Here is a 20752-nt window from a genome sequence, read left to right as displayed (position 1 = left end):
TCCAAGCCAAGGCAACCCCCACGGACACAGAGTGGGTGGCCGCCTTCTACCCGTGCATTCTGGAACTTAGACGATTCTGAAGACCTTCCACGGACAGTTCCAGATTTCTACCTTGGTAGAAACGATCGCGGAACATGGGTTCAGACATAACCTTAGAGTATTAATTAGTCTCTTCTGGGAATTCACACAAGTTCTTCCGATCCCTCCCCGATGAACAGGCACTATCAGCAGAGTCTTCCGCGGGCCGTGCTTTAATTCTCATGGCCTGACTGTGACTTCGGAACGCTATTACAACTGCACACTTGTGGAAATGAAGCGTGCAGAAGGTAATGATCCCAGTTCCAGTGAAGAGCGGAGTGGGGACCGCAGCACAGGGGCTGTGCTGAGCTCCTCTGGAGGAAGTGCTCCTCGTCATACAAAAGCTCGGCGAAGAGACCTTCACCCAGTTTCTCAGCTGGCCCGTGGCAGCCTGGCACCGCTCACAGGTGCGCCCGGATCCTGCCAACAGGTGACCATCCACCTTCCTCCCGCCCCAGCCTCACCGAGGGGAGGGCCCCGGCCTTGCCACTCTGCCCACTTCAAAAAGCCAGCAGGTTCTTTGGGGGACCCACGGGAGGGGTCCTGGGACTTCAGGAGCGTGGCACAGACCTTGCGGTGGGGAGGGGGCTGGGACAGACACCCAGTGGCCCGAGGCCGCACTAGCACTGTTTGCCTTGAAGACGCTTTGCCAAATGTGGAAACAACCCCGGGGGCCGGGGTGGGGGGCATGCTTCTCATTCTCATTCCGGATCGCTCCATTTTGTCAGAAAAGATGCGTTCGGTTTCTTTTAAAAACGACTGGGAGAGCTTGGCCACCTTCTCAAGGGTGACTTTGTTATTAAGACAGAGTTCACACTTCCTTCCAGAGAAACACGTCTCACACGGAGGGGATGGAAGGACAGAGCGATTCAAAGGAAATGCGCTTTTGGATGTGGCTTTTTTTTTTTTTTTTTTTTTTTAAAGATTTTATTTATTTATTTGACAGAGAGACACAGCGCGAGAGAGAACACAAGCAGGGGCAGAGGGAGAGGGAGAAGCAGGCTTCCCGCAGAGCAGGGAGCCCGATGTGGAGCTCGATCCCAGGACCCCGGGATCATGACCTGAGCCGAAGGCAGACGCTTAACGACTGAGCCACCCAGGCACCCCTGGATGTGGCTTTTGAAGAATGCCCAAATCAGGCAAAGGAAGCCCTGCTTCTCAAGTCCTTTCCTGCTACAATGCACTTGTACGTGGTGGTCAGAAAGAGTCCAAGGGCTCCACGAGATGTCTAGAACCTTCCTTCTACAGACATGTCTACTTATTATGCATCAGGCACTTTGGTAAGCACCGGCGTCTCTGCTGGGGAGATTGGTCTGCTGCCCCTTCGCTGAGTGGTAGCTACTCTGCTTTTATTTTGAGCATCAGGTCATTTCCTTCTCAGGGCTAACGTTAAGCATCGGGCCAGAGAAGGCAAACCATGCAAAACAAGTGTGGTTGTACCTCAAGCCCCCAGCACCCAGTCCTGAGTGTCCCCCATTCCCCCACCGGCCTAGACGAGCCCTCCTCCGTTGCTCTGGCCACCCACATTCGAGGCGCCTTTACCTTTCAACTGCTGGAAGCAGGAGGCGCTGCTGTCCGGCTCCAGGGGGTGCCTCAGGACCCCGTTGCTGGGCTTGGGTCTCTCATATTCTCTTTCGGGGAGCATGGCCTGCTCGCTCTCCATGGCAGGGTCTGAGTGTGGGGGCAGAGACTGTGGAAACCCGAACATCAAGAGGGAAGAGAAGAAGAGTAAGGCACCGCAGAGCAGAAAGCCGCCCCACCAGGCTCCGATCCAGCGGGGGTCGTCCGGAGTGATGTCCAGGTTACCTGCAATGGGAAAGAGCACAGTCAGGAGGAGAGGACACAGCCGGGCCGGGATATGGCTGAGGGTCTGAGTCAGGTGCACAGACAGGAGAGCGCTCTGGACACAGCCTCGGGGTGGGAGAGAGGCAGGGGAGGGAGTAGGGGGGCTGGACGCTTCAAAAGGCAGCCTTTTGTTCACATCAGTGCTCCTGTTTCTCCCGAAGCCAAAGGCTGATTGCTTTCCCTCCTTAATTTTCTTGTCTACCTTGTGTTTGTATCAGTCTAAACAAAAACAGCGAGAAGCCAGACACCCTTGGAATTAAGGCTGGAACTGATGGGCTCGGTAGAGCTGCCTGGGGTGCGCTGATGAAGCACAAGGTCTATTTTTTACTGTGGGGTACTCACTCGCACCCCTCAAAAAGCAGCTACTCGGCGATCCCATTCAACACCCCACTCCCGGTCTCAAATCAGGTTCACAGATTGTAAGGGACAGCATAGAATGAAGTCAAGAGCTGGGATACCTGGAGTGAAATCCTGCCACTTCTCACTGTGGGACCCCAGCCTAGTGATCTGAACTCTCCATGCCTCGCTGACTGACCTGTAGGACCATGAGGACGGTGACAGCACCTTCTGGAGTTTGGGGGGAGGATCCAATGAGCCACACCAGATATGACGTGCTCAGAATAGTCCCTGGCATATGCTTGAGTATTTAAACACTGTTAGCTTCATGTTTACGGCTAGGATCCCGTTTCCAAACTGCTAGTGGGTAGGTTAATTCAAATCTTGGTGGTGGCCTGTGGTTTGGGGCAGTCCTTTATTAGAAAGCTTTGCAGCCAACTTAATGCTTAAAGGCAGCGTGCATGTGGTTTGGCTGTCTTGTGCTATTATTTCTTTGATTTACCAGCTGAAGTCATGAAGACATAAACTACAGCCTACCGCCTGGTAGATTTTTTTTTTTTTGTCTTTCTCTACAACTACCCTTCATAGAGCACTCTCAGATGAGCTGCTTAGAAATGTCTCCTTGATGATAATCCCATACCTCTGGACCACAGAGGGACATTCTTGGACATGGGAGCAGGGCATATGAGCTAAGAACTAACAGGACTACAGCCCTGGACCAGATGGATGGACAGGCTTGGGAAGAGAAATGACCACAGACACCAGACCAGCACTTCACCATTTGTAAAATGTTCTCCCTGAAGACTCTTCAGCTACCACTAATAAAGAGCCCAGCCATCATTCACTGAGTGCTTACTCTGCACTGGGCATTAAGCAGAGTATATTCTTTTTTTTTCTTAATTTTTTATTGTTATGTTAATCACCATACATTACATCATTAGTTTTTGATGTTGTGTTCCATGATTCATTGTTTGTATGCAGAGTATATTCTTAACTGTTCTGGTCAACCCTCCCCACAACCCTACAAGGTAGAGTCTTTTATTATCCCAATCTTATATAGATAGAAAAATCGAGGCTTAGGAAATATAGGTACTGGGGCGCCTGGGTGGCTCAGTCAGTTAGGCATCTGCCTTCGGCTCAGGTCATGATCCCAGGGTCCTGGGATCGAGTCCCGTGTTGGGCTGCTTGCTCAGCAGGGAGCCTGCTTCTCCCTCTGCCTTTGCCACTCCCCCTGCTCATGCTCTCTCTCTCCCTCAAATAAATAAATAAAATCTTAAAAAAAAAAAAAAAAAAAAAAAGAAAGTGTAGATACCTTGCCCAAGTTCACAGAGTTGAAGACTGGAAGACGGGCATTCAGATGCCAAGGGCCAGGCTCCTATCACTTTGCTACACTGCCCTTCTGGACTGTCTAGGCTTTGTTCTGGGCTCCCTGAGTGGATGATTAACTCCTGTGCTTTGTGCAATGGGCCTAAGATCACCAACTTTGCCGTTGGTCTTTGGAACATCGGTGCTCTCTCTCCTGGAGGCATTGATATCCACCCAACAGCAGTATCTAGGGCACTACCATGAACCAGATGCTTCTGCACAGCTGCACGTCAGAGAAGAAAGAGTATAAGCTTTGGCAGGCAGAGGGTTGAATCCCGGCTCTGCTGCTTAGTAGCATGTGGTGCTGGGCAAGCTACTTACCCTCTCTGAGCCTTACTTTGATCACTTGCAAAATAAAGGTGACATCCACCAAGACTGCGTGCAAAGATAAGAGGTAACGAGCAAGGATCACTTGACACAAAGGCTCTTTGTACATGGTAGCTCTTCTATCTACTTGTAGGTATATATTTACATGAATGCAGATTTCAAGATATAGGGGTTTTTTTTTTTGAGTATGGGAAAGCTTGAAAAAAGCACGAGAAAACCCAAGGTGATCTTGAAAGCATCTTTATGCAAACACGAGAAGAGAAAAGGAAGTCAGATGGCCTCGGGTAGCTGAGCAGGAATGTTTTCTCCAGTTACTGACTGTTTCTTCACCTGCTGCCAAGCAATGAATGAAAACAAAAGACATAAACGGGAGCTGTGGTATCTCCCTCCATTGTCGATGGGCTCCATAAAGGGGGAATTGAAAGCTGGCAGATGTGAGCCAGTAGAAGAGAGAGAGAAATCCTGGCAGTTGTTTGGGGAAACAAAATTAGTAGCACGTAGAGAGTCATATTTTAGTTAGGAAGTTAGTGACTCTCTTCTACATGCGAGGAAACATCCCAGGGAGAGGGGTTGCAGTGGGGAGGCGGATGTTTATGTGAACGTGTCAACTCACTCCCCGTAGGTATGTGCCTGCGTGTGGAAAGCCAACGTTGGCTCGTAATTTGTAAGACAGGGAAGAGCACATGACCTGTGTCAGACCAAAGCCTGCCTGTGGTGCAGGCAAGGAGAGGGAGAGGGATCTGCAGCAAGGTGTGGTGGGGGCAGGGAGAGGGGGGCCAGGATTTTATAGATCTAGGAAAATCACAGTTGACCATTTTGGAAGTATTGATTTTTTTTCCCCCTCTCCATTGCAACCATCCAGAGCACCGTGGCATGGAGAGAAATAATGTTCTGAGGAGAAACCACTCAGCTTTGGAGCATGCCGCCCTCAGGTCAGGGTTGGCTTGGGGGTGGAGTTTTAGTCCTGATTTTGGCACTTCTCAGGAAAATGACTAATTCTTGAACCCAGGCTGAGAAGTTTTCTTTTCTAAGGCACCTCCACAGAAGTGATGGTGAAAATCCCTCCCCACCTGCCTGGCAATCGTCACTGTCAGCAGGTATGTTCTAGTTCTACTGATGTTGAGGGAAAGTTCTCTATGTCGGCCAGCAAAGAACGGTGCGGTCGAGGTTACTGATGTCTTCATTTGGATCTCCTCTTCGGAGAACAAGGATTACCCCTCCCTCACCGTGAACTTAGGTATAGCCACACGCCACAGAACTTTGCCACTGAAGTGTGAGTGGTCGGATACGTGTCACGCTCTTTTGCCCCAGCTGATCATGGAAGCATGTGAAATCCTCCTAAGATGGTCCCTGAGAGACTACGATGAACAAAATGTCACTGCTGACCTGTGCTGCGTGTATAAGCAAGGAACAAACCTTTAGTTGTTATTCTCAGCGACTAAGATTTTGGAGGTGTTTGCTACTGCAGCAGAACTGAGCCTACCCTGACTACTACCAAAGGCTTAGGAAATAAAAAGTCATGCTCTTCAAGAACAGTGATCCTGGGCAGGCTTGGAGTCATGAACGTGTTGTTTCAGGTACAGGTGGGGGATGGGGTGAAAACCTCGTTACTTTTCTTTCGACGTGGCTCTAGGTAGTATCTTGATCTTAAAAAATTACTGCAGTTTCAGCTTTTTCGTGAAGACTGTAGTCAGTAAGATGCCCAGAACAAAACTGAGAAGTACCCGCGTGTCTCATTTACTTAGATGTACCTAACTGTCAATCAAACTGCAACCATGAAGGACAAAAACACATTGAAAAGAACAGGGTAGGGACAGGATCCCAGGCTGAGGGAGCAACGCTCACAAAGGCATGGCACCCCGCAGTTAGGGGACTCCGATGGGCTGGCTAACACCAACCAGGCACTCATCGGCCCTGTCATTCCAGGTGTGGAGGAAGTAGAGCAAAGCATCACCATGATGGAGATGTCTGGCCACCATAAGACAGGCACAGTCCGGCCTGCCTTTGCAGAACTGTCTGTATAGGCTTGAAGGATTTCTGCTTTACAAGATCCATTTTTCTAACCCTGCCATGTCTCGGAATCCAACATTCAGAGTGTTTTTGTGGTTTTATTGGGTAAGCCGAGCAAGCTTTTGGCAGCGTTTGCTTCTTCTGTTTAAGGTCATGTAAACATAGGGGGTTGAGATTTTTCTCCCATTTCTGAGGACTGCCACCATCGTGGGTAAGAAAGAAAAAAATCATTGGGAACAGAGTCAAACCAGTTTAAAACTAACCGAACAACCAACCCACCCACGAGGATATCCAGGACTGTGAGAGGGGGCCAATCAAAGCAAATTGGGGATATTTACTTGTGACTCCCAGGCCACACTAATGTGTAAGTGGTACCATGGGCTCTCTTTTTTTTTTTTTTTTTCCGTCCATTTACCTATTTGTCTAACCTATTTTGTGAAACTTTTGCTATGGGACTCAAGCATTCCAAGAGTATCATTAAGTTACAGACCAAATTAGAAACTGGAGCCAGGGAGGGGCTAAGGGTAGACAGCAGCATGGAATGTTCAGGATCCTGGCCGTGGAGCTAATTTAGTCTTAACACGAAGCACTCTGACGAAGCCCGCAGCTAGCCCCAGAGCAGGAAGCTCTTGGCTGGCTGACCTTTTCAGGAAGCAAACATATGGACCCATCTTATTCCAGGGGCAAACACCACGCAGCCCTAGTGGGGTCAGCTGGTGCATGCCTGAGGATGAGTCTATACGGATGGGCTGACGAGGTTAGGTCATCTCAGCACGGCCTTTGTCCACGGAAGGGGGCAGCCTTCTGGCAAAAGTCCTGGAGAAATTCCAGGGACACAAGCTGCCCGGTTTGGAGTCAGATGGAGGCTTGGGCTTTGAATCCTACTCGCTGTGGAAAGGAGTGAACCTGTCGCTGACCATGTGCTTACTACACACCAGGAGCCATGCTACGCGCTTGGCATGATTAACTCATGTCATCCACGCACAGACCCTTGTGGAGAAAGGCCCCCAGGATCACAAAGCTTGGAAGGGGTACTGATTCCAGCACCGGAACTCTGAACTCGTAATCACTGCATGAGAACAGCTCAGCTGGTAAGTGGGAGGACAGAAGGACCCAACCTCCAAGGGGAATGTCCTGAAGTTCAGATGAGACCATCTACATACAGCTTTAATAAGCGGTCAGTTATCAATCTTCTTCTGATAAACCCACTGTTAAGGTCGGTCGATTCAGTGCTTTGGGGCACACTCCTGCTACCAAGTCCTCCTTTCTTCTAGGTTCTGTTCTCAACCGGTTTCAGTCTTACAAAGATATTCTCCGAAAGCGCTTCTGGCTGCACCATCACTCCTTCCCTGGGCTGTTACAAGAGGCATCTCCCCTTAAGAAGAGGGGCCACGGGAGCCCCACAGGGATCAAACACAGATGGAGAGTAGCCGCGGCAGAATTCTAGTGTCTAAACAAGGCCAGCAGAGTCCTTCTGGGGAGCTGCCCGTGGGGTCTGCCCACCCCACAGCTGGCCTGTTCCTACAACCGACTGCCTTCCCCCCCACACACAGACTGCAACCAGCCTTCCTCACTGGTCTCCCCCCTTCAATCCTGTGTCCTCATCTGTGGCCAGGCTGCACAGTGCAGGGCACATTCCCTCCTCCATCTGCCCCAAGACAAGGGCTCTGCCTTGCCCGCCTCACCTCAGGTTCCAGATCACGGCTCTCCCCAGTCCCCTACCCAGCTCTCTGCTGTGTGCCCGGCCCTTTCCATTCAGGCTTCAGGACATGCTTTCCTAGGTCGGACAGCCCTAAGGAGGACCTCTATCTTCACCAGTGAAGAAAAAATACAGGAGGGTCATCCCTAAAGAATTGAGAACCCCCTTCTTAAAATACAGCCTGAATCCATTCCAGACAGAACAACAAGTTTTAGTCACAAGATGAGAAATCATTAAAACTGCTGGCAACTATTGAATTCTGTGTCTTGCTCTCCGATAAAATAAATTACATTCTTCTGCCCTCTACTGGTAAAGAACAGCACCAGCCCTCCCTGGGCCTTCAGCAAGGAAGCAAACAAAAGATGGTGACTCACAGGGCATCCTTCCCTTTCTTAGAGACACACTGGATGGGACTTCTGCTATTTGCTTGTGTGCATGTGTGTGTGTGGTGGTGGGGGGATGCCATAAGCAAGATGCCCAGCTGGACCAGGAACGTGCCCATCTGCCTTCTGCTTCGAAACTGCCAGTGAGCCTAGAACCATGGGTGATGTTGCTTCACACGGCGCCCCGACGGGTGAAGAAAGATGCAGACCAGACAGGACCACAGGCAGGACTCCAGGCTGAGGGAACAGCCCGATGCAAAGGAACAGCACACCAATGGGGACCACGAATGAACTGGCTAAGCCCCTTGAGCCCCTTGTCCACCAGGCACAGAGAAAAGAAGAAAAGATGCTATTTAATTCCCAGGAGGTTGCATGGTGGAGGGGACTGTGAAGTGGAAATGCCCCCATGCTTGCTCAGGAGACCTGGGTTTTACACAGATATGCCCCTTGGACTGGGTACATCCCTGTGCCTCTCTAGGCCCCGTTTCCTCGTCTGTACAATGGAAGGGTTGGAAGAGAATGAGCTGAGGTTCTTGGCTCAGAGATTCTGGTAACCCACAGGCCTTGATCCAAGGGGGCCACTGCTGATGATGCTGAGGGGCAGGATAAACTGCCTGGCCACCTGGTCTCTCCTTCCAGGAAGTCTTCCCCATTGCACGGGGGGTGCACCCCCTTCCCTCACCCGCTTTTACGATTCCTGTCTTGTGCAGCCTTTGGTACAGTGGTGGAAGCTGGCTTGTTTTTGTCCATATGAGCAAGATGGCAGCCGACTCCCACCACGTGATGTTTCTCTGACCAGGCCACCCGTCGTCCCGCTCATTAGGAGCAGGGTACAAAGGGTCACCAACTGCCACAAGACAGCAGCATCCAATCACCTCCTGAACAGAGCCAGCACTTTAAAAGAATAAGTAAACAAAGCTGCATTTGATTTTCTCCCCCCCCTGCCACCCCCGCCACTTGCAAATTTGTAACATCATTAACTACAAGTAAATATATCAGTGGGATTAATGGAGTGAATCACAGAGTGGCTTGAGTGGATTTAAAACCACATTATTTCTTTGGGGTGAATTAGTAAATTTAAGCACTGTCAAGTGATGATGGATTGAGAAGCCAGGGACTGAGCTCTTATTGATCCTGAGAGAAGATTGGTATGAGGAGGAGAAGCTGGGATGGCTTCCCGCACTCCGTTCTCAGCGAGGAAGGAAACACGGCTCCTATGCTCACTGAACTGCACACAGAAACAGAGCGTTCTGTTTGGGGCTCACGGCTGACTTGTGACCACGTATGGGGGGCAGCGTCTCAGATGGTCTCCAGGGATCCCACGCCCTGGTATTCATGCCCTGAGTGCAGACCGGAACAGGTGGCTTGCTTTCGACCCCCAGGATGCAGCAGAAGAGGAACGACATGTCACTTCCGAGCCAAGGTTATCAACAGACCACGGCTCTTGTCTCGGGCGCTCTCTCTCTCCCTCTCTTGGGTGGTTTGCTCCGGGGAAGCCCTGGAGAGGGAGCCCGGTCGAGAGGCCCAGGGATATGAGACTGAAAGCGGATCCTCCAAGGCCTGCTGACAGCCTTGGCAGTGAACTTAGAAGTCGAATCTCCTGCGGTTGAGCTTTGAGATGAGTGGACACCATGTCAACACCCTGACCACAACCTCATGAGGGACCCTGAATCGGAACCACCCAGCCAAGCTGCTCCTGGACTCCAGACCCACAGAAATAACCTGTGATATAATAAACAACACCCCAGTGTTGTTTTCAGTCACTAAGTGTGGGGTAATTTGTTGCACAGCAAGAGAAGACTGAGAGACCACATGACTTTTGCTTTGGCCACGGAAACGTGAGGAGAAGCTTCGAGACCCGGTGTGCAACTTGCCACGGCCTGGTCTCCTGCCTTGGCAACTGCGCAAGCCGGGGTCAGATGAAGCTCCTGTGACCTGCGTCCTGGCGTGACCGTGAGGAGCCAAGCCTCACCCTCCCTAACACTGCCATCCTGCACTGGATACGTAGCGCGCCCAAGAAGGAAACTTTGGTTGTATAAAATCACTTAAGATTTGGGAACGGTGTGTGACCACGGTACAACCTAGCCTATGTTAACCAGCCCACTGGTGGATCAAAGTGTGCCTAGGGTCTGGGGGGCCCAGAGCCGTTGGAGAAATACACTCGCTCTTTCTGCTAGGAACCAGGAAGTGTTGCTTGAAGTGGTTCTGAGCTATGGTACGTTTCTTCATAGAGGCCTCCACAACACTGACTTGTAGAAGGGGGTTTCAAATACTCTGTCTCATCGACCCCATTTGTACATCTGCATTTCCAGAACACACTTAGAAAGTGGGGTTCTCGTATAGGTTAATGGACTAACATTCAATGAGAAAATGCCAGGCACTCTACATCTATCCTCTCATTTAATTCTTATAGTAGCCCCACGAAGCAGATAGAATTGTTACCCTTAATTTACAGATGAGGAAGATCCAGATTTGAGGAGTAAAATCAACTACAGGGATTATTCAGCGTCCGGGTGGACACTGGTGGAACCCCACTGGATCCCAGGCCATCTGAGCCAACACTCATGCTCTTTCCTTTGATCTCTGGTGGGCCAGCAGCTTGAGGTCCACGCACCGAGGCTGCCCCTCAGTAGGAGGGTTTTAGAACCCAAAGGCTGAAGGGCTCCCTTATGATGGAGGACATGCTCGGGGGTGGCGGTGAGAAGCTGAGATATACTCCTTACTTGTGTCAATGAAGACCGCATCCACGTAGATTTTGGTACAGAAAGAGCCTAGGATAAATCCACAGGCTGGTCCGAATACCAGCATCGTGAAAAGGATTCCTGAAAGAAGAAGATAAAACAGAGATTAGATTAAAAACAAAAAAGCAAAAGCCACTCAATGAGCAAAAGAGTCAAAGATCAAGGACATTATTTCATTGATCAGATGAGAACCTGGTTTATACAAATGACATTAGAGGAACTAGTCAAAAAATCCTACAGGGGGAAAGCTAGTACTGAAGCACCGTTATGCAGAAATTCTATAGTTTTTTGGAGGTTGCTCTGAAATATCTGTAAGGCCCTGAATGCACTTCCTTTTAGAGTACTCCATTCCACACCATATCCACCATATTAAAACACACGCACGTCTGTCATTAAATGGTTTCTATCATAAACATTTTTGAAACTATTTTTATAATTTTGCTTTCACATTTATTTGGCTTTATGGAATTCATTTAATTTATGGTTGGCTAACATTTCTCAGCACTCGTTGTACAAATTCAGGAATTGCTGTGAAGGGAGAAAAGTCAAAGCCACAAATTATTTTCAAATGTAATGAAATGTTTACGAGCATTAAATTTAGCAAAAAACGGAGTTGACATAATGGTATGCTTTGAGAACATTTAATTAGATGTTTTATTAATTTGAATTCTGCAGATCTCCCCCCCCCTTTTTTTTGGAGTTGCTATCTATTGTTTTAATAGTTGTTCAAGACTCAACCTTTTCCATAGGACTTGAGAAGATGGTACTAGGCATGAACTTAAGCATCTGATGGATATAATACCTGGGATTTTGCACAAACCCTTTTATTCATTCTGGGAAAGTACCAAGCCCAAACTAAAACCCACAGGCTATATCTATTTAACTAAATTTCAGTTTGGTAGAATGTTCCCTGAGCAAGGACAGTTCTCAAGGCCCTGGGAATAAAAATAGGAAGTGGCCCTTCCTACAAGAGGCTGGCTACCTGTGGGGACAAGTGGTATATGACTTGATCCAACCCAAGCAGATAGCCCAAAAGAGGGGTGCTAACAGGTCCATGAGGGCACATGAAGAGCAAGGCTGGAGATGAATTCAAACAAAGGAATTTGAGCTGGGCGGAGGGTACTTCTGGTCTCTCTGCTCACAGGTGTAGACTAACTCATTCTGATTTCCCTCGATGATGTCGTCATGGAACCACTCAAATATTCATTCAGTCAATCAATATTTATTGAGCTCCTTCTATGTGCCAAGCAGTAGTCTCAGGAATGGAGATTCAATATTGAGCCAAATAATTAAGAATCCTGGCCTTCCAGAGCTCATTGACTTGGAGGTCGGGAGAAAACACAAACTATAAACAGGAACTCAACTGGTTTATAAATACTTGGCAAAGGAGGCCATATCTTCCAGATTTATAGACAGAAACCCAGACCCAAAGCAATCATTGAGGACGGTTTATAAGGAATGTTGTTCGATAAATGAAGGAATGAAAAGAGGATGGTTTATAACATGGAAATGGGGCCAACTCCACTCTCAGTGAAATCCTACTCTGTGATTTGGAGCAATCTAGAAGTTCTAGAGTCTCAAAGTACCTGCTCCCATAGCTGGCCAGAGACCCCCAATCTCAGTTATTCTTGTTTCTAAGAATCTTGAGAAGCGCAATATCCATTTTATGAGTACACGGACTCCGTTTTGTCACAACTTAGATTAAGATAACCAAACAGAGGAAGTTGAGTAAGTTGGGGGCATTGGAAAATTCTAGAATATGGGGATCTTGCAGATATGGGCTAGAATTAGGGGGGCTGTCCTTAGCACAGTAGGGTTAGGGACCAGAGCTACTCTTGGCCCCATTCCCTGGGAGGAAAGTGAAGCAGAAAGAGATGCTGAGGAGGACCCAGGGGGCAGAGGTGGGGGCATGGACAGGGGGTGTCCAAGGCAAGAGCACCACCCAACATAGCCTAAAGGGATTTCTGCTTCAGGGCAAAACTGTGAAGCCAGCCATGTCCTCCTGTCCAGGCTGCAGGCGGAGGTGAGCCCCTGGTCAACCACGGGTACTCTAAAGATGGCTGAGCAAGCAACGTATCTGCTCAGGCAGTCCCGGAGGAAGGGACACGGGGGACAGGAACACAATTCTCCTGCCACGGGTGCTGCAACTCCCTGCTGACTCCCTGTTGATATTCCAGCAGCCGCTCTATCCACCCCCCACCCTCGCCCGGAACCCACACCACTCATAATAATATGCCTTCTTTCATGCCAATTAGATAAAACCCCCAATCAACGTAATCATACTGATGCATGGCCTACAGACTGCGTAACGCAAATTATACCTAATACTTAATAGGTCAAAGGACTAAGCTTTTAGTGTCCTTGGAAGAAACAACTGATGTGCTGAAGAGGTTGTGGAGATTGTCCTGTTACTCCCTCCCCCACCTGGGGACAGCAGAGAGTGTGTGGACAGGCCAGACGTCCTGGATCAGCTGGGAACCCCAGGTCCTGGGCCTCCTGCCCTCGTACAAGTTGTCACATGGAAGAAGGCGCGTCCCTCAAGCTCAGCTTGCGGGGTCCCCACAGGGCCCACAGAGGCCAGCCGTCCAATCTGGCAGCTCGGGCAGGCATAGGCCTACCGCGGAGACACCACACACCAACGCAGCCTCTCCATCGGCCGAGAACACCTCCCACTCTGGTTCCTCTAGGAGAAGACAAGGGTTTCCCAGCCATTGGATTGTGGCTTTCCATTTTAACAAGATGGAGTTCTCCCCCAACAGCAGAGAAACCTGATAGGGCCCAATTCCAAAAACCAATGAAAGATATAGAACACATGTATCTTTGTATGAAGGGCATTTTCCCCCCCTCAGATGAAATCTCTGGTGGCATTTTATTTTTTTCTTTTATTTGAGAGAGGGGCAGAGGTAGAGAATCTCAAGCAGACTCACGGCTGAGCACAGAGCCTGACGCTGGCCTCGATCTCACGACCCATGAGATCACGACCTGAGCTGAAACCAAGAGTCGGATGCTCAACCACCCGACCCACCCAGGAGCCCCTCTGGGGGCATTTTCCAAGCAGCTCCTCCTCAGAGAGATGTTAAAGAAACCTCTGGCAATAACGAGTTCTCGAATCTTCTCTAAGGAACAATCCAGTAGAGATGTGGGAGGGGGATCTTCACGCATCAAGAAACACCCTTTTTCCACCTCAGCAATATCTTAGGATAACACCTCAAATAAAGCAGCATGCAGAGCACAACCCTGGGTTTTTAGGGGAAGTTGTTTTCCTGCGAGGGTATGAGGCAGGCCACGATCTTACAGAAACGTACTTCTGAATGCACGTCCTTGCTCTCCTTTCGATTCATCCTCCTAGGCTGTGAATTTATTCTTGTTTAATGAAACCCACCCCACATGTTCTGCCCAAACAGGAAAAAGATTGGCCAGCACTAAAATCTGCAATCCGGGTGTTGAACAGTGGAGTGCCTCCAGGACAGGAGAGGATGTGCTTTGTGGCTCAGTGCTGCCCCCTGCTGCCTGCCAGATTCACGAACATGGGAGGGGAGGGGCGAGGTGGCTGAGGAGAAGCTGAGACACAGGAAATAATACTAAAAATAAAATTAAAATATTTTTTCTTTTAATTCACATGCATTATTTTATCAGACATTTATTACGTAGTTTAAACCTAACTGCTTGATAAACAAAACTGGTAGGTATTTCTTTTAGACTCATGGCTCTGGGAAAATATAATTAAGATACTAAGGGCACGGGGAGCCTGCGTGGCTCAGTGGGTTGAGTGTCTGACTCTTGACTTCGGCTCAGGTCATGATCTCGGGGTCCTGGGATCAAGCCTCGCGTCTGGCTTCCTGCTCAGCTGGGAGCCTGCTTCTCCCTTTGCCTCTGCCCCTTCCCCCACTCATTCTCTGTCTCTCTTGATAATAATAAAATAATAAATTAAAAAAAAAAAGAAAGCAGCAGCAACTTGCTGCCCCACTGGAGAGACTTTCAACCATTCTTAGTCACTCAAAATACATACTGGCAACTACTAGGGGCCAGGCACTGTGCAAGCTGCTGAGACACAGCAGTGAACAAAACAGACAAAATCCCTGCTTTTCTGTGGAGTTTGTGTTATGGAAGAAAGGCCATAAACAAACCAACCTACCATGCCGTAGTCAGGAGTAGTGCCAAAGAGGAGAGAGCGCAATGGCGCAGGGCTGCAAAGACCTCGCGTGGCACCGAGTCCTCGATGGAACGCCCAGCACTGGGTCAGCTGGGCTACTGAGCTGGGGCCACTGTGTGGGAGGCAGACTAATGGCCCCCAAAGATGTACCTGTCCTAATCTCTAGAACCTGCCTCTGCTAGCTTAAATGACAAAAGAGAATTAAAGCTAATATGGAATTAAGGTGGCTGATCAGTTGACTTAAAGAGATTATACTGATTATCCCCAAGGACCCAATCAACAAGATTCCTGTACATGTGGAAGGAGAAAGAAGAGTCAGAGTCGGAGAAGGAGATAAGATGACTCGACCAGAGACATGGCCTCCTGAGAAGGAGGTGACCAGTGATTCCCGGCTTTGAAGACGGAGGATGAGGTCAGGAGCCCAGGAACGAGGACCACTTCCTGAAGCTGGAAAAGGCAAGAAAATGGATTCTCCCTTCCAGAGAGGATCCTCCAGAGGACGACAGCCCTGCTGACACCTTGATTTGAGCTCAGTGAAACCAACTGTGGGCTTCTGACCTCTAGAACTAGAAGATCATAAATTTGTGTTATTTTAGGCCACTAAGTTTGTGGCAACTCATGATGGCAGCCATAGGAAATTAATGTAATTGCTAATCAAATTTGAGTCAATTCTCAGATCTCACAACCATGAATATCCATGTGACTAAGAACAGGACATTGCATGAAGTCGTTTGTTAATTACTTGACCACGGAGCATTTTTTGTGGGACATTTTTCACTGCTGGTGTTGACTGGGGCGCAGTCACAGAGAAGCTGGAGGAGAGTCCAAGCTCTATGAGACAGAGAAGGTGTTTTATTCTTCTTTCTATTCCTAGTTTGGTCCAGCATAACGAAAAGTTAGTTCACCGGCTATTGAAAGGGTGCAGGAAAGCAAACACTAGTTCAGCATTGCCATAAAAAGAGGGAGTGTCTGTGCCCAAGCTCTGGCCCCTCAACCTGCTATTTTCCTGGACAGTGCTCTCTGCACCTGTCTCTCTCAGCATGGGGACCCTCCCATTCAAGTGCCTCCTCCTAGATCCCATGAGCCACGGGGACTCGAGGGACAGAAAGGGTCAGGCCAGATGCACAGACCCCGAAGAATTTGGAAAATCCAAACTGAGACTTCAATTTAGAATCTGCTGGCCCAGGAAGCATTAGTCAACTTTATTATACTGATATATGATAATTAATAAAAGTACTACAACATTTTTTGTGTAAGTAACGTGACACACTGATTCTAATTTGTTTATAAAAATGTGGAGGGCCAAGAGCAGCCTAGATACCTTTGAAGGAGAATTATCAAGACTTGTCCTACTGAATAGCAGGACTTTTTTTTTTTAAGCTGTAATGATGAAGACAGTGCATTTCTGGCTTAAGGAACAACAAATACAGCAATCAAGCAGAAGAGCAAGCCCAGAAACAGAGCCACACTTACGTGGACACCTGATTTATGGCAAAGTTGCATACAAAGCAGCAAGGGAAAGGAAAGGATGATCTTTTCCATAAATAGTGCTGAGGCAACTTGAAATTACAGTGGGGGGAAAAAAAAAGCCAGCCTCACAGGACATGCAAAAATCAATTCTAGGCAGAGCAGAGACCTGGGTGAAAACCAAAACAATAAAGCTTCTGAAAGATAACAGACAAAAGTACTGTCATGATGTCGGGGGTAGGGAAAGATTTCTTAAACCGAACAAAGAAAGCACCAGTCATTATAAGAAAAGCCTGGCAAATTGGTCTACACTAAAATTAAGAAGGTCATTCATAAGATTCACCCAAAGAGCCCAATGACAAAGTGAAAATGTGGGAAAATATATGTGTAATGTACATTCTTAAAAAACACAGACAAGAATCAGCTCATGTCTAGACTATATAAAAACCGCTAGAAATTGATGAAAAAAAGACAAAGTAGCTGAAAAGAAATCTTAATAGGTAGTTCACAAAAGAGGGAATTCAAATGAACTATGGACTAGGACAAGATATTCAACCTCATGAGAATTCAGGGACATGTGCATTACAACCCAATAAAATGTCCTTCCCTTTTCAGCCGGTTAAAGAGCTCTGATCATACCAACTGTTGGCAAGGCTGTGGGGCATCTGGGAGTCTTGCACGCTGCTGGTAGGAGTGTAAACTGGACAACCCCTTTGGCAAAACTTTGACAGTATCTGGAAAACTGAAGATAAACTCACCCGATGACCCATAATTCCAACTCCTAGGTAAATACCTTACAGAAAGTCTGACAGGTACCGGGAGACACATCCAAGAATGCTCGTAAGGAACTGGAGACAACCCGATACCCATCAATAGTAGAACAGAGAAACCAACTACCCATACTCTGAAATTACTGTACAAGCAAAAGAAAACACATCATCAAGAACAAGGATGAACCTTCAAAGATACAATGCCAAGCAAAAGAACGCAGGTGAGAATGCATACCGGTGTGATTCTACCTGTATAGAATTCGAAGCAGCAAAATTAACTATTTAGTGATATATAACTCGGTAGTCAGAGGATAAAGAAAAACAGGGAAATGAACAGTATGGAAGTCAGGACAGTGGCTGCAGTGTGGGGAGGGAGGGAACTATGATCCAGAAGGAGACAGGGTGTGGGGGTAGGGAGGGCAGTAAGAGGGTGGGGGTGGGGATGTTTCTGGGGTGCTGGTTTTGTGTCCAAGTGGATGCTTGTTTCACAACCATTTGTTAAACTGTAATATGTTTTCTGCACAAAGACCGGACTGTTACATTTTTCACATACATAAGTATCCATACCGTAAGTACCTATATACAAACAGCTATTCATTTTCTCAAAGCGTATCAAGGGAATCTCAGCAACCCTCCAGAGAAAACCAGACTTCCCCTGAAGTGATCTTTCATTTTGTCAAGCCCAGAGCCCTCAGCTCCACCTTTCCCCTGCCCTGCTCAGCGCTCTCAGAAATCCTGCATGACCCTGCGTGAAAAGTGACTAGGGTGGGTCTGTCCTACAGGAAGGACGGTGCCGGCCTCCACTGCCATCTGGGTCTGCGAGCGCAGTATAAACGCTCCCTGCACCTCAGTTTCCACCTCCCTACAATGGGCTGACAACAACCCCTCCCCTCTTGGGGGCCTTTGAGGGTCAAATGCGTGAGTACACCAAAACAAAATGCTCTAGGTAAGTTCCTGGAACACAGATGTTCTCAAAAACAAACAAACAAACAAACAACAACAACAAAAACCCGGTAGGTGCCAGGAATTCTTCTTACTGATGGTTCCAGTAGCAGGATTTTCTCTTCTGCTTTCTGAGTTTTACTTTTTTGTTTACTTAGGTGGGAGATGCTGAACTCACTGTGGAAAATCCAGAGTCGTACAACAAAAATACTTCATCGTTCTCCTATTTCCTTTTGGGCATGACTGTCTTTGAAGCGTATTTTCTTCCTACGCGTTTTTGCATTGGTGAGACCAGATCGGTTCATTTAAACACAAAACCTCTTTTCCTCCTTTTAAAAGAAGCACATGCTCACTGTGGAGCGATGTGAGAATAAAGCGAGGACGGAGAAGGACCCCACACCGTGGCCAAGAACACAGAGCCTAGAGCTGGCCAGAGTCGGCATTCAGGAGCTGTGCAAGCTTGGGAAAGCGACTGACCGTCTTTGGGCCCCCATGCTCTCACCCAAGGCTGGGGATCATAACGGTACCTAGCCCACAAGGTTGTTTCAAAGTGTAAGTGATCAGTGTATGTCCAGGGCTTTCCATAGCACCCGGCAGACAGTACGTGCTTAATAAATTTTGCTATTACTAAGAAAATGGCACGAATCACCATCTCTCACCAGCCAGACAGAAACATTGATATTCATTTAGATATTCCTTCCCAGTCTGTCCCTATATAGAAGGTTAATTTTTTAAGAATAATTAAAAGAAATACACAACACAGGTCTCCTAACAGAAACCCTGGAAATAAACGATAATATTTTCTAAAGAGTATCTATTTTTTAAGACTTGAATTATCTCTGTAAGTAGCATTTAAGGCGCTGATGGAAAGGGATTCCAAGGGCCAGGCATTTCTCTGCTGCCCTCAGGGGGATGGCGAAGGACAGAGCTAATACACTGCAGAACCACACTGCCCAGCACCCCAGGCCCGGCTCAAGATCCCTCCCTGGCCGTCAGGAGGGAGGGCACCCAGGGACATGGGGATCTCATGTGACAGCAATGACTTCTTCACAGTGAGTGAGAGCACTGAGCAGGGCAGGGGAAGGGCGGAGCTGAGGACTCTGGGCTTGACAAAATGAAAGATCACTTCGGCGGGGGGGGGGGGGGGGGTCTGATTTTCTCTGGAGGGTTCCTGAGATTCTCTTGATACAACTTGGAGAAAATGAGACAACATTCTGTCCAGCAGTACACGCAATACGCACAGGTGAGTGCTTTGGCCTCTTTTGGAAGGAAAATGGTCTAACCAATCCTTTGTTTTTTGTCTGATTATTAAAGCAATGCATTCAGAAAGAGGGACAATTTACTATTATCCTACCATCTTGAGGCAATCGCTTTTAAGTCTATATCCCTTGTGATGTACTTGAGGTCAAACAAAAGTTCTCATGACCACTTTATAAGGTACATGTTACGATATTTTTTGTACACGAGAAACAGAAGCTCAGAGAGGTTAGTCAATTGCCCCAAGGCTAAACAGCATGTAAATGGCAGAGGTAAGTTTGAACTCAGACCTGTAGGATCACCTAAGTTCTTAGAGAAAGAAGAGTCAGGACATGATGGTACGGCAGTGAAGCCTCTGGAATCCACCAGACTGAGCCTGGGATCCTGGTTAAGCTTCTCAACTTCTGGATGACTCATCTCCCAACCCTGAGTCTGGGAATAAGAATAGCTACCTTGCAGAACAGTGAGAATGAGATGCAACGCATGCAAAGCTTCTGGTGCCTAGAATGTAGTAGATGCTTTCTAGAATTTTCCTTGCATCCCAGGGGTGATGAGTCCAGGAAGGAAGGCCTGCATGGCTGGTCTCCCCTAGACACATGTCTTGGTCTCTTTGGCTGGACTCGGCAATCTTAACCCTGGATGGGAGTCCCCTCAAGTGCGCAGAGCGGAGGAAGCTCAGGTTGGCTGTGGCTTTTCCCCACTAGAGGGCAGCGCCGGCCCAAAAAAGAGAAGAGTCCCACCTTGAACTTCCCCGTCCTCTACTTCCTAACTGCCAATGAAACCCTCAGTCTGAGCATTGCTTTTCTCATCTCCCACTTGCCTTCCGTGCCCTCAATTTATACAAATGTATTCTTCTGTGTTGAAATCTGCAGGCTGAAATTTATCCCCTGAGGTGGAACATTCTGCATCATACGTGCATGAATAAAACATGATCCATAAACAGTAGGAGGCCTGCAAAACATGCAATACGTATTTCTCTGGTGCCTACTGCCAAGAGCCCGGCAGGATTACGTAACTGACCTTGCTTATCTCTGAGGGGGCGGAGGAGGGGAAGAGAGGATGAGGAGGCGAGCAGTCACTGAACACGGACCGTGTGCCAGACCCTGGCCGCAATTTGTGTAACAGAAGTATCCCCATTGCGAGGTTTATCAACCAAAGCCTCCAGTTGCTAGTGCTGTCTGGTAAGTGCAGAGCCTGAGTTCCTGCACCTCCTCCCGCAGGACCCTACCTGGGGCCTCCTAGGGCAGCTGCATCCCGGGGTCTCGAAGTTGGCTGCACTTTGGAATCACCTGGGACACGTACGAAAGGAAATACTCATGTGTAGGTCTCACCCCCCCCCCCCCAAGATCTGATGGTGCTGATCTGGGGGCACAGCCCAG

The 20752-nt window shown here is 48.3% G+C and overlaps 1 protein-coding gene across 3 annotated transcripts in view; it reads right to left on the bottom strand.

Annotated features, from left to right (window-relative positions):
* Positions 1-20752, bottom strand: part of SLCO3A1 (solute carrier organic anion transporter family member 3A1) — a 301035-nt gene that overhangs the window by 65713 nt on the left and 214570 nt on the right. For all 3 annotated transcript variants that reach the window (XM_078078924.1, XM_078078922.1, XM_078078923.1), the window contains exons 3-4: positions 10767-10865; positions 1621-1884 (exon numbers count right to left, since the gene is read on the bottom strand). In XM_078078924.1, the coding sequence (XP_077935050.1) occupies positions 1621-1884; positions 10767-10865 (363 nt within the window). The remainder of the gene's footprint in view (positions 1-1620; positions 1885-10766; positions 10866-20752) is intronic.

The sequence above is a fragment of the Halichoerus grypus genome, chromosome 8 (assembly GCF_964656455.1).
Source record: "Halichoerus grypus chromosome 8, mHalGry1.hap1.1, whole genome shotgun sequence".
Taxonomy (NCBI): Eukaryota; Metazoa; Chordata; class Mammalia; order Carnivora; family Phocidae; genus Halichoerus; species Halichoerus grypus.
Note: the sequence above shows the minus strand (reverse complement) of the source record. Positions and strands in the feature narration are given on the sequence as shown.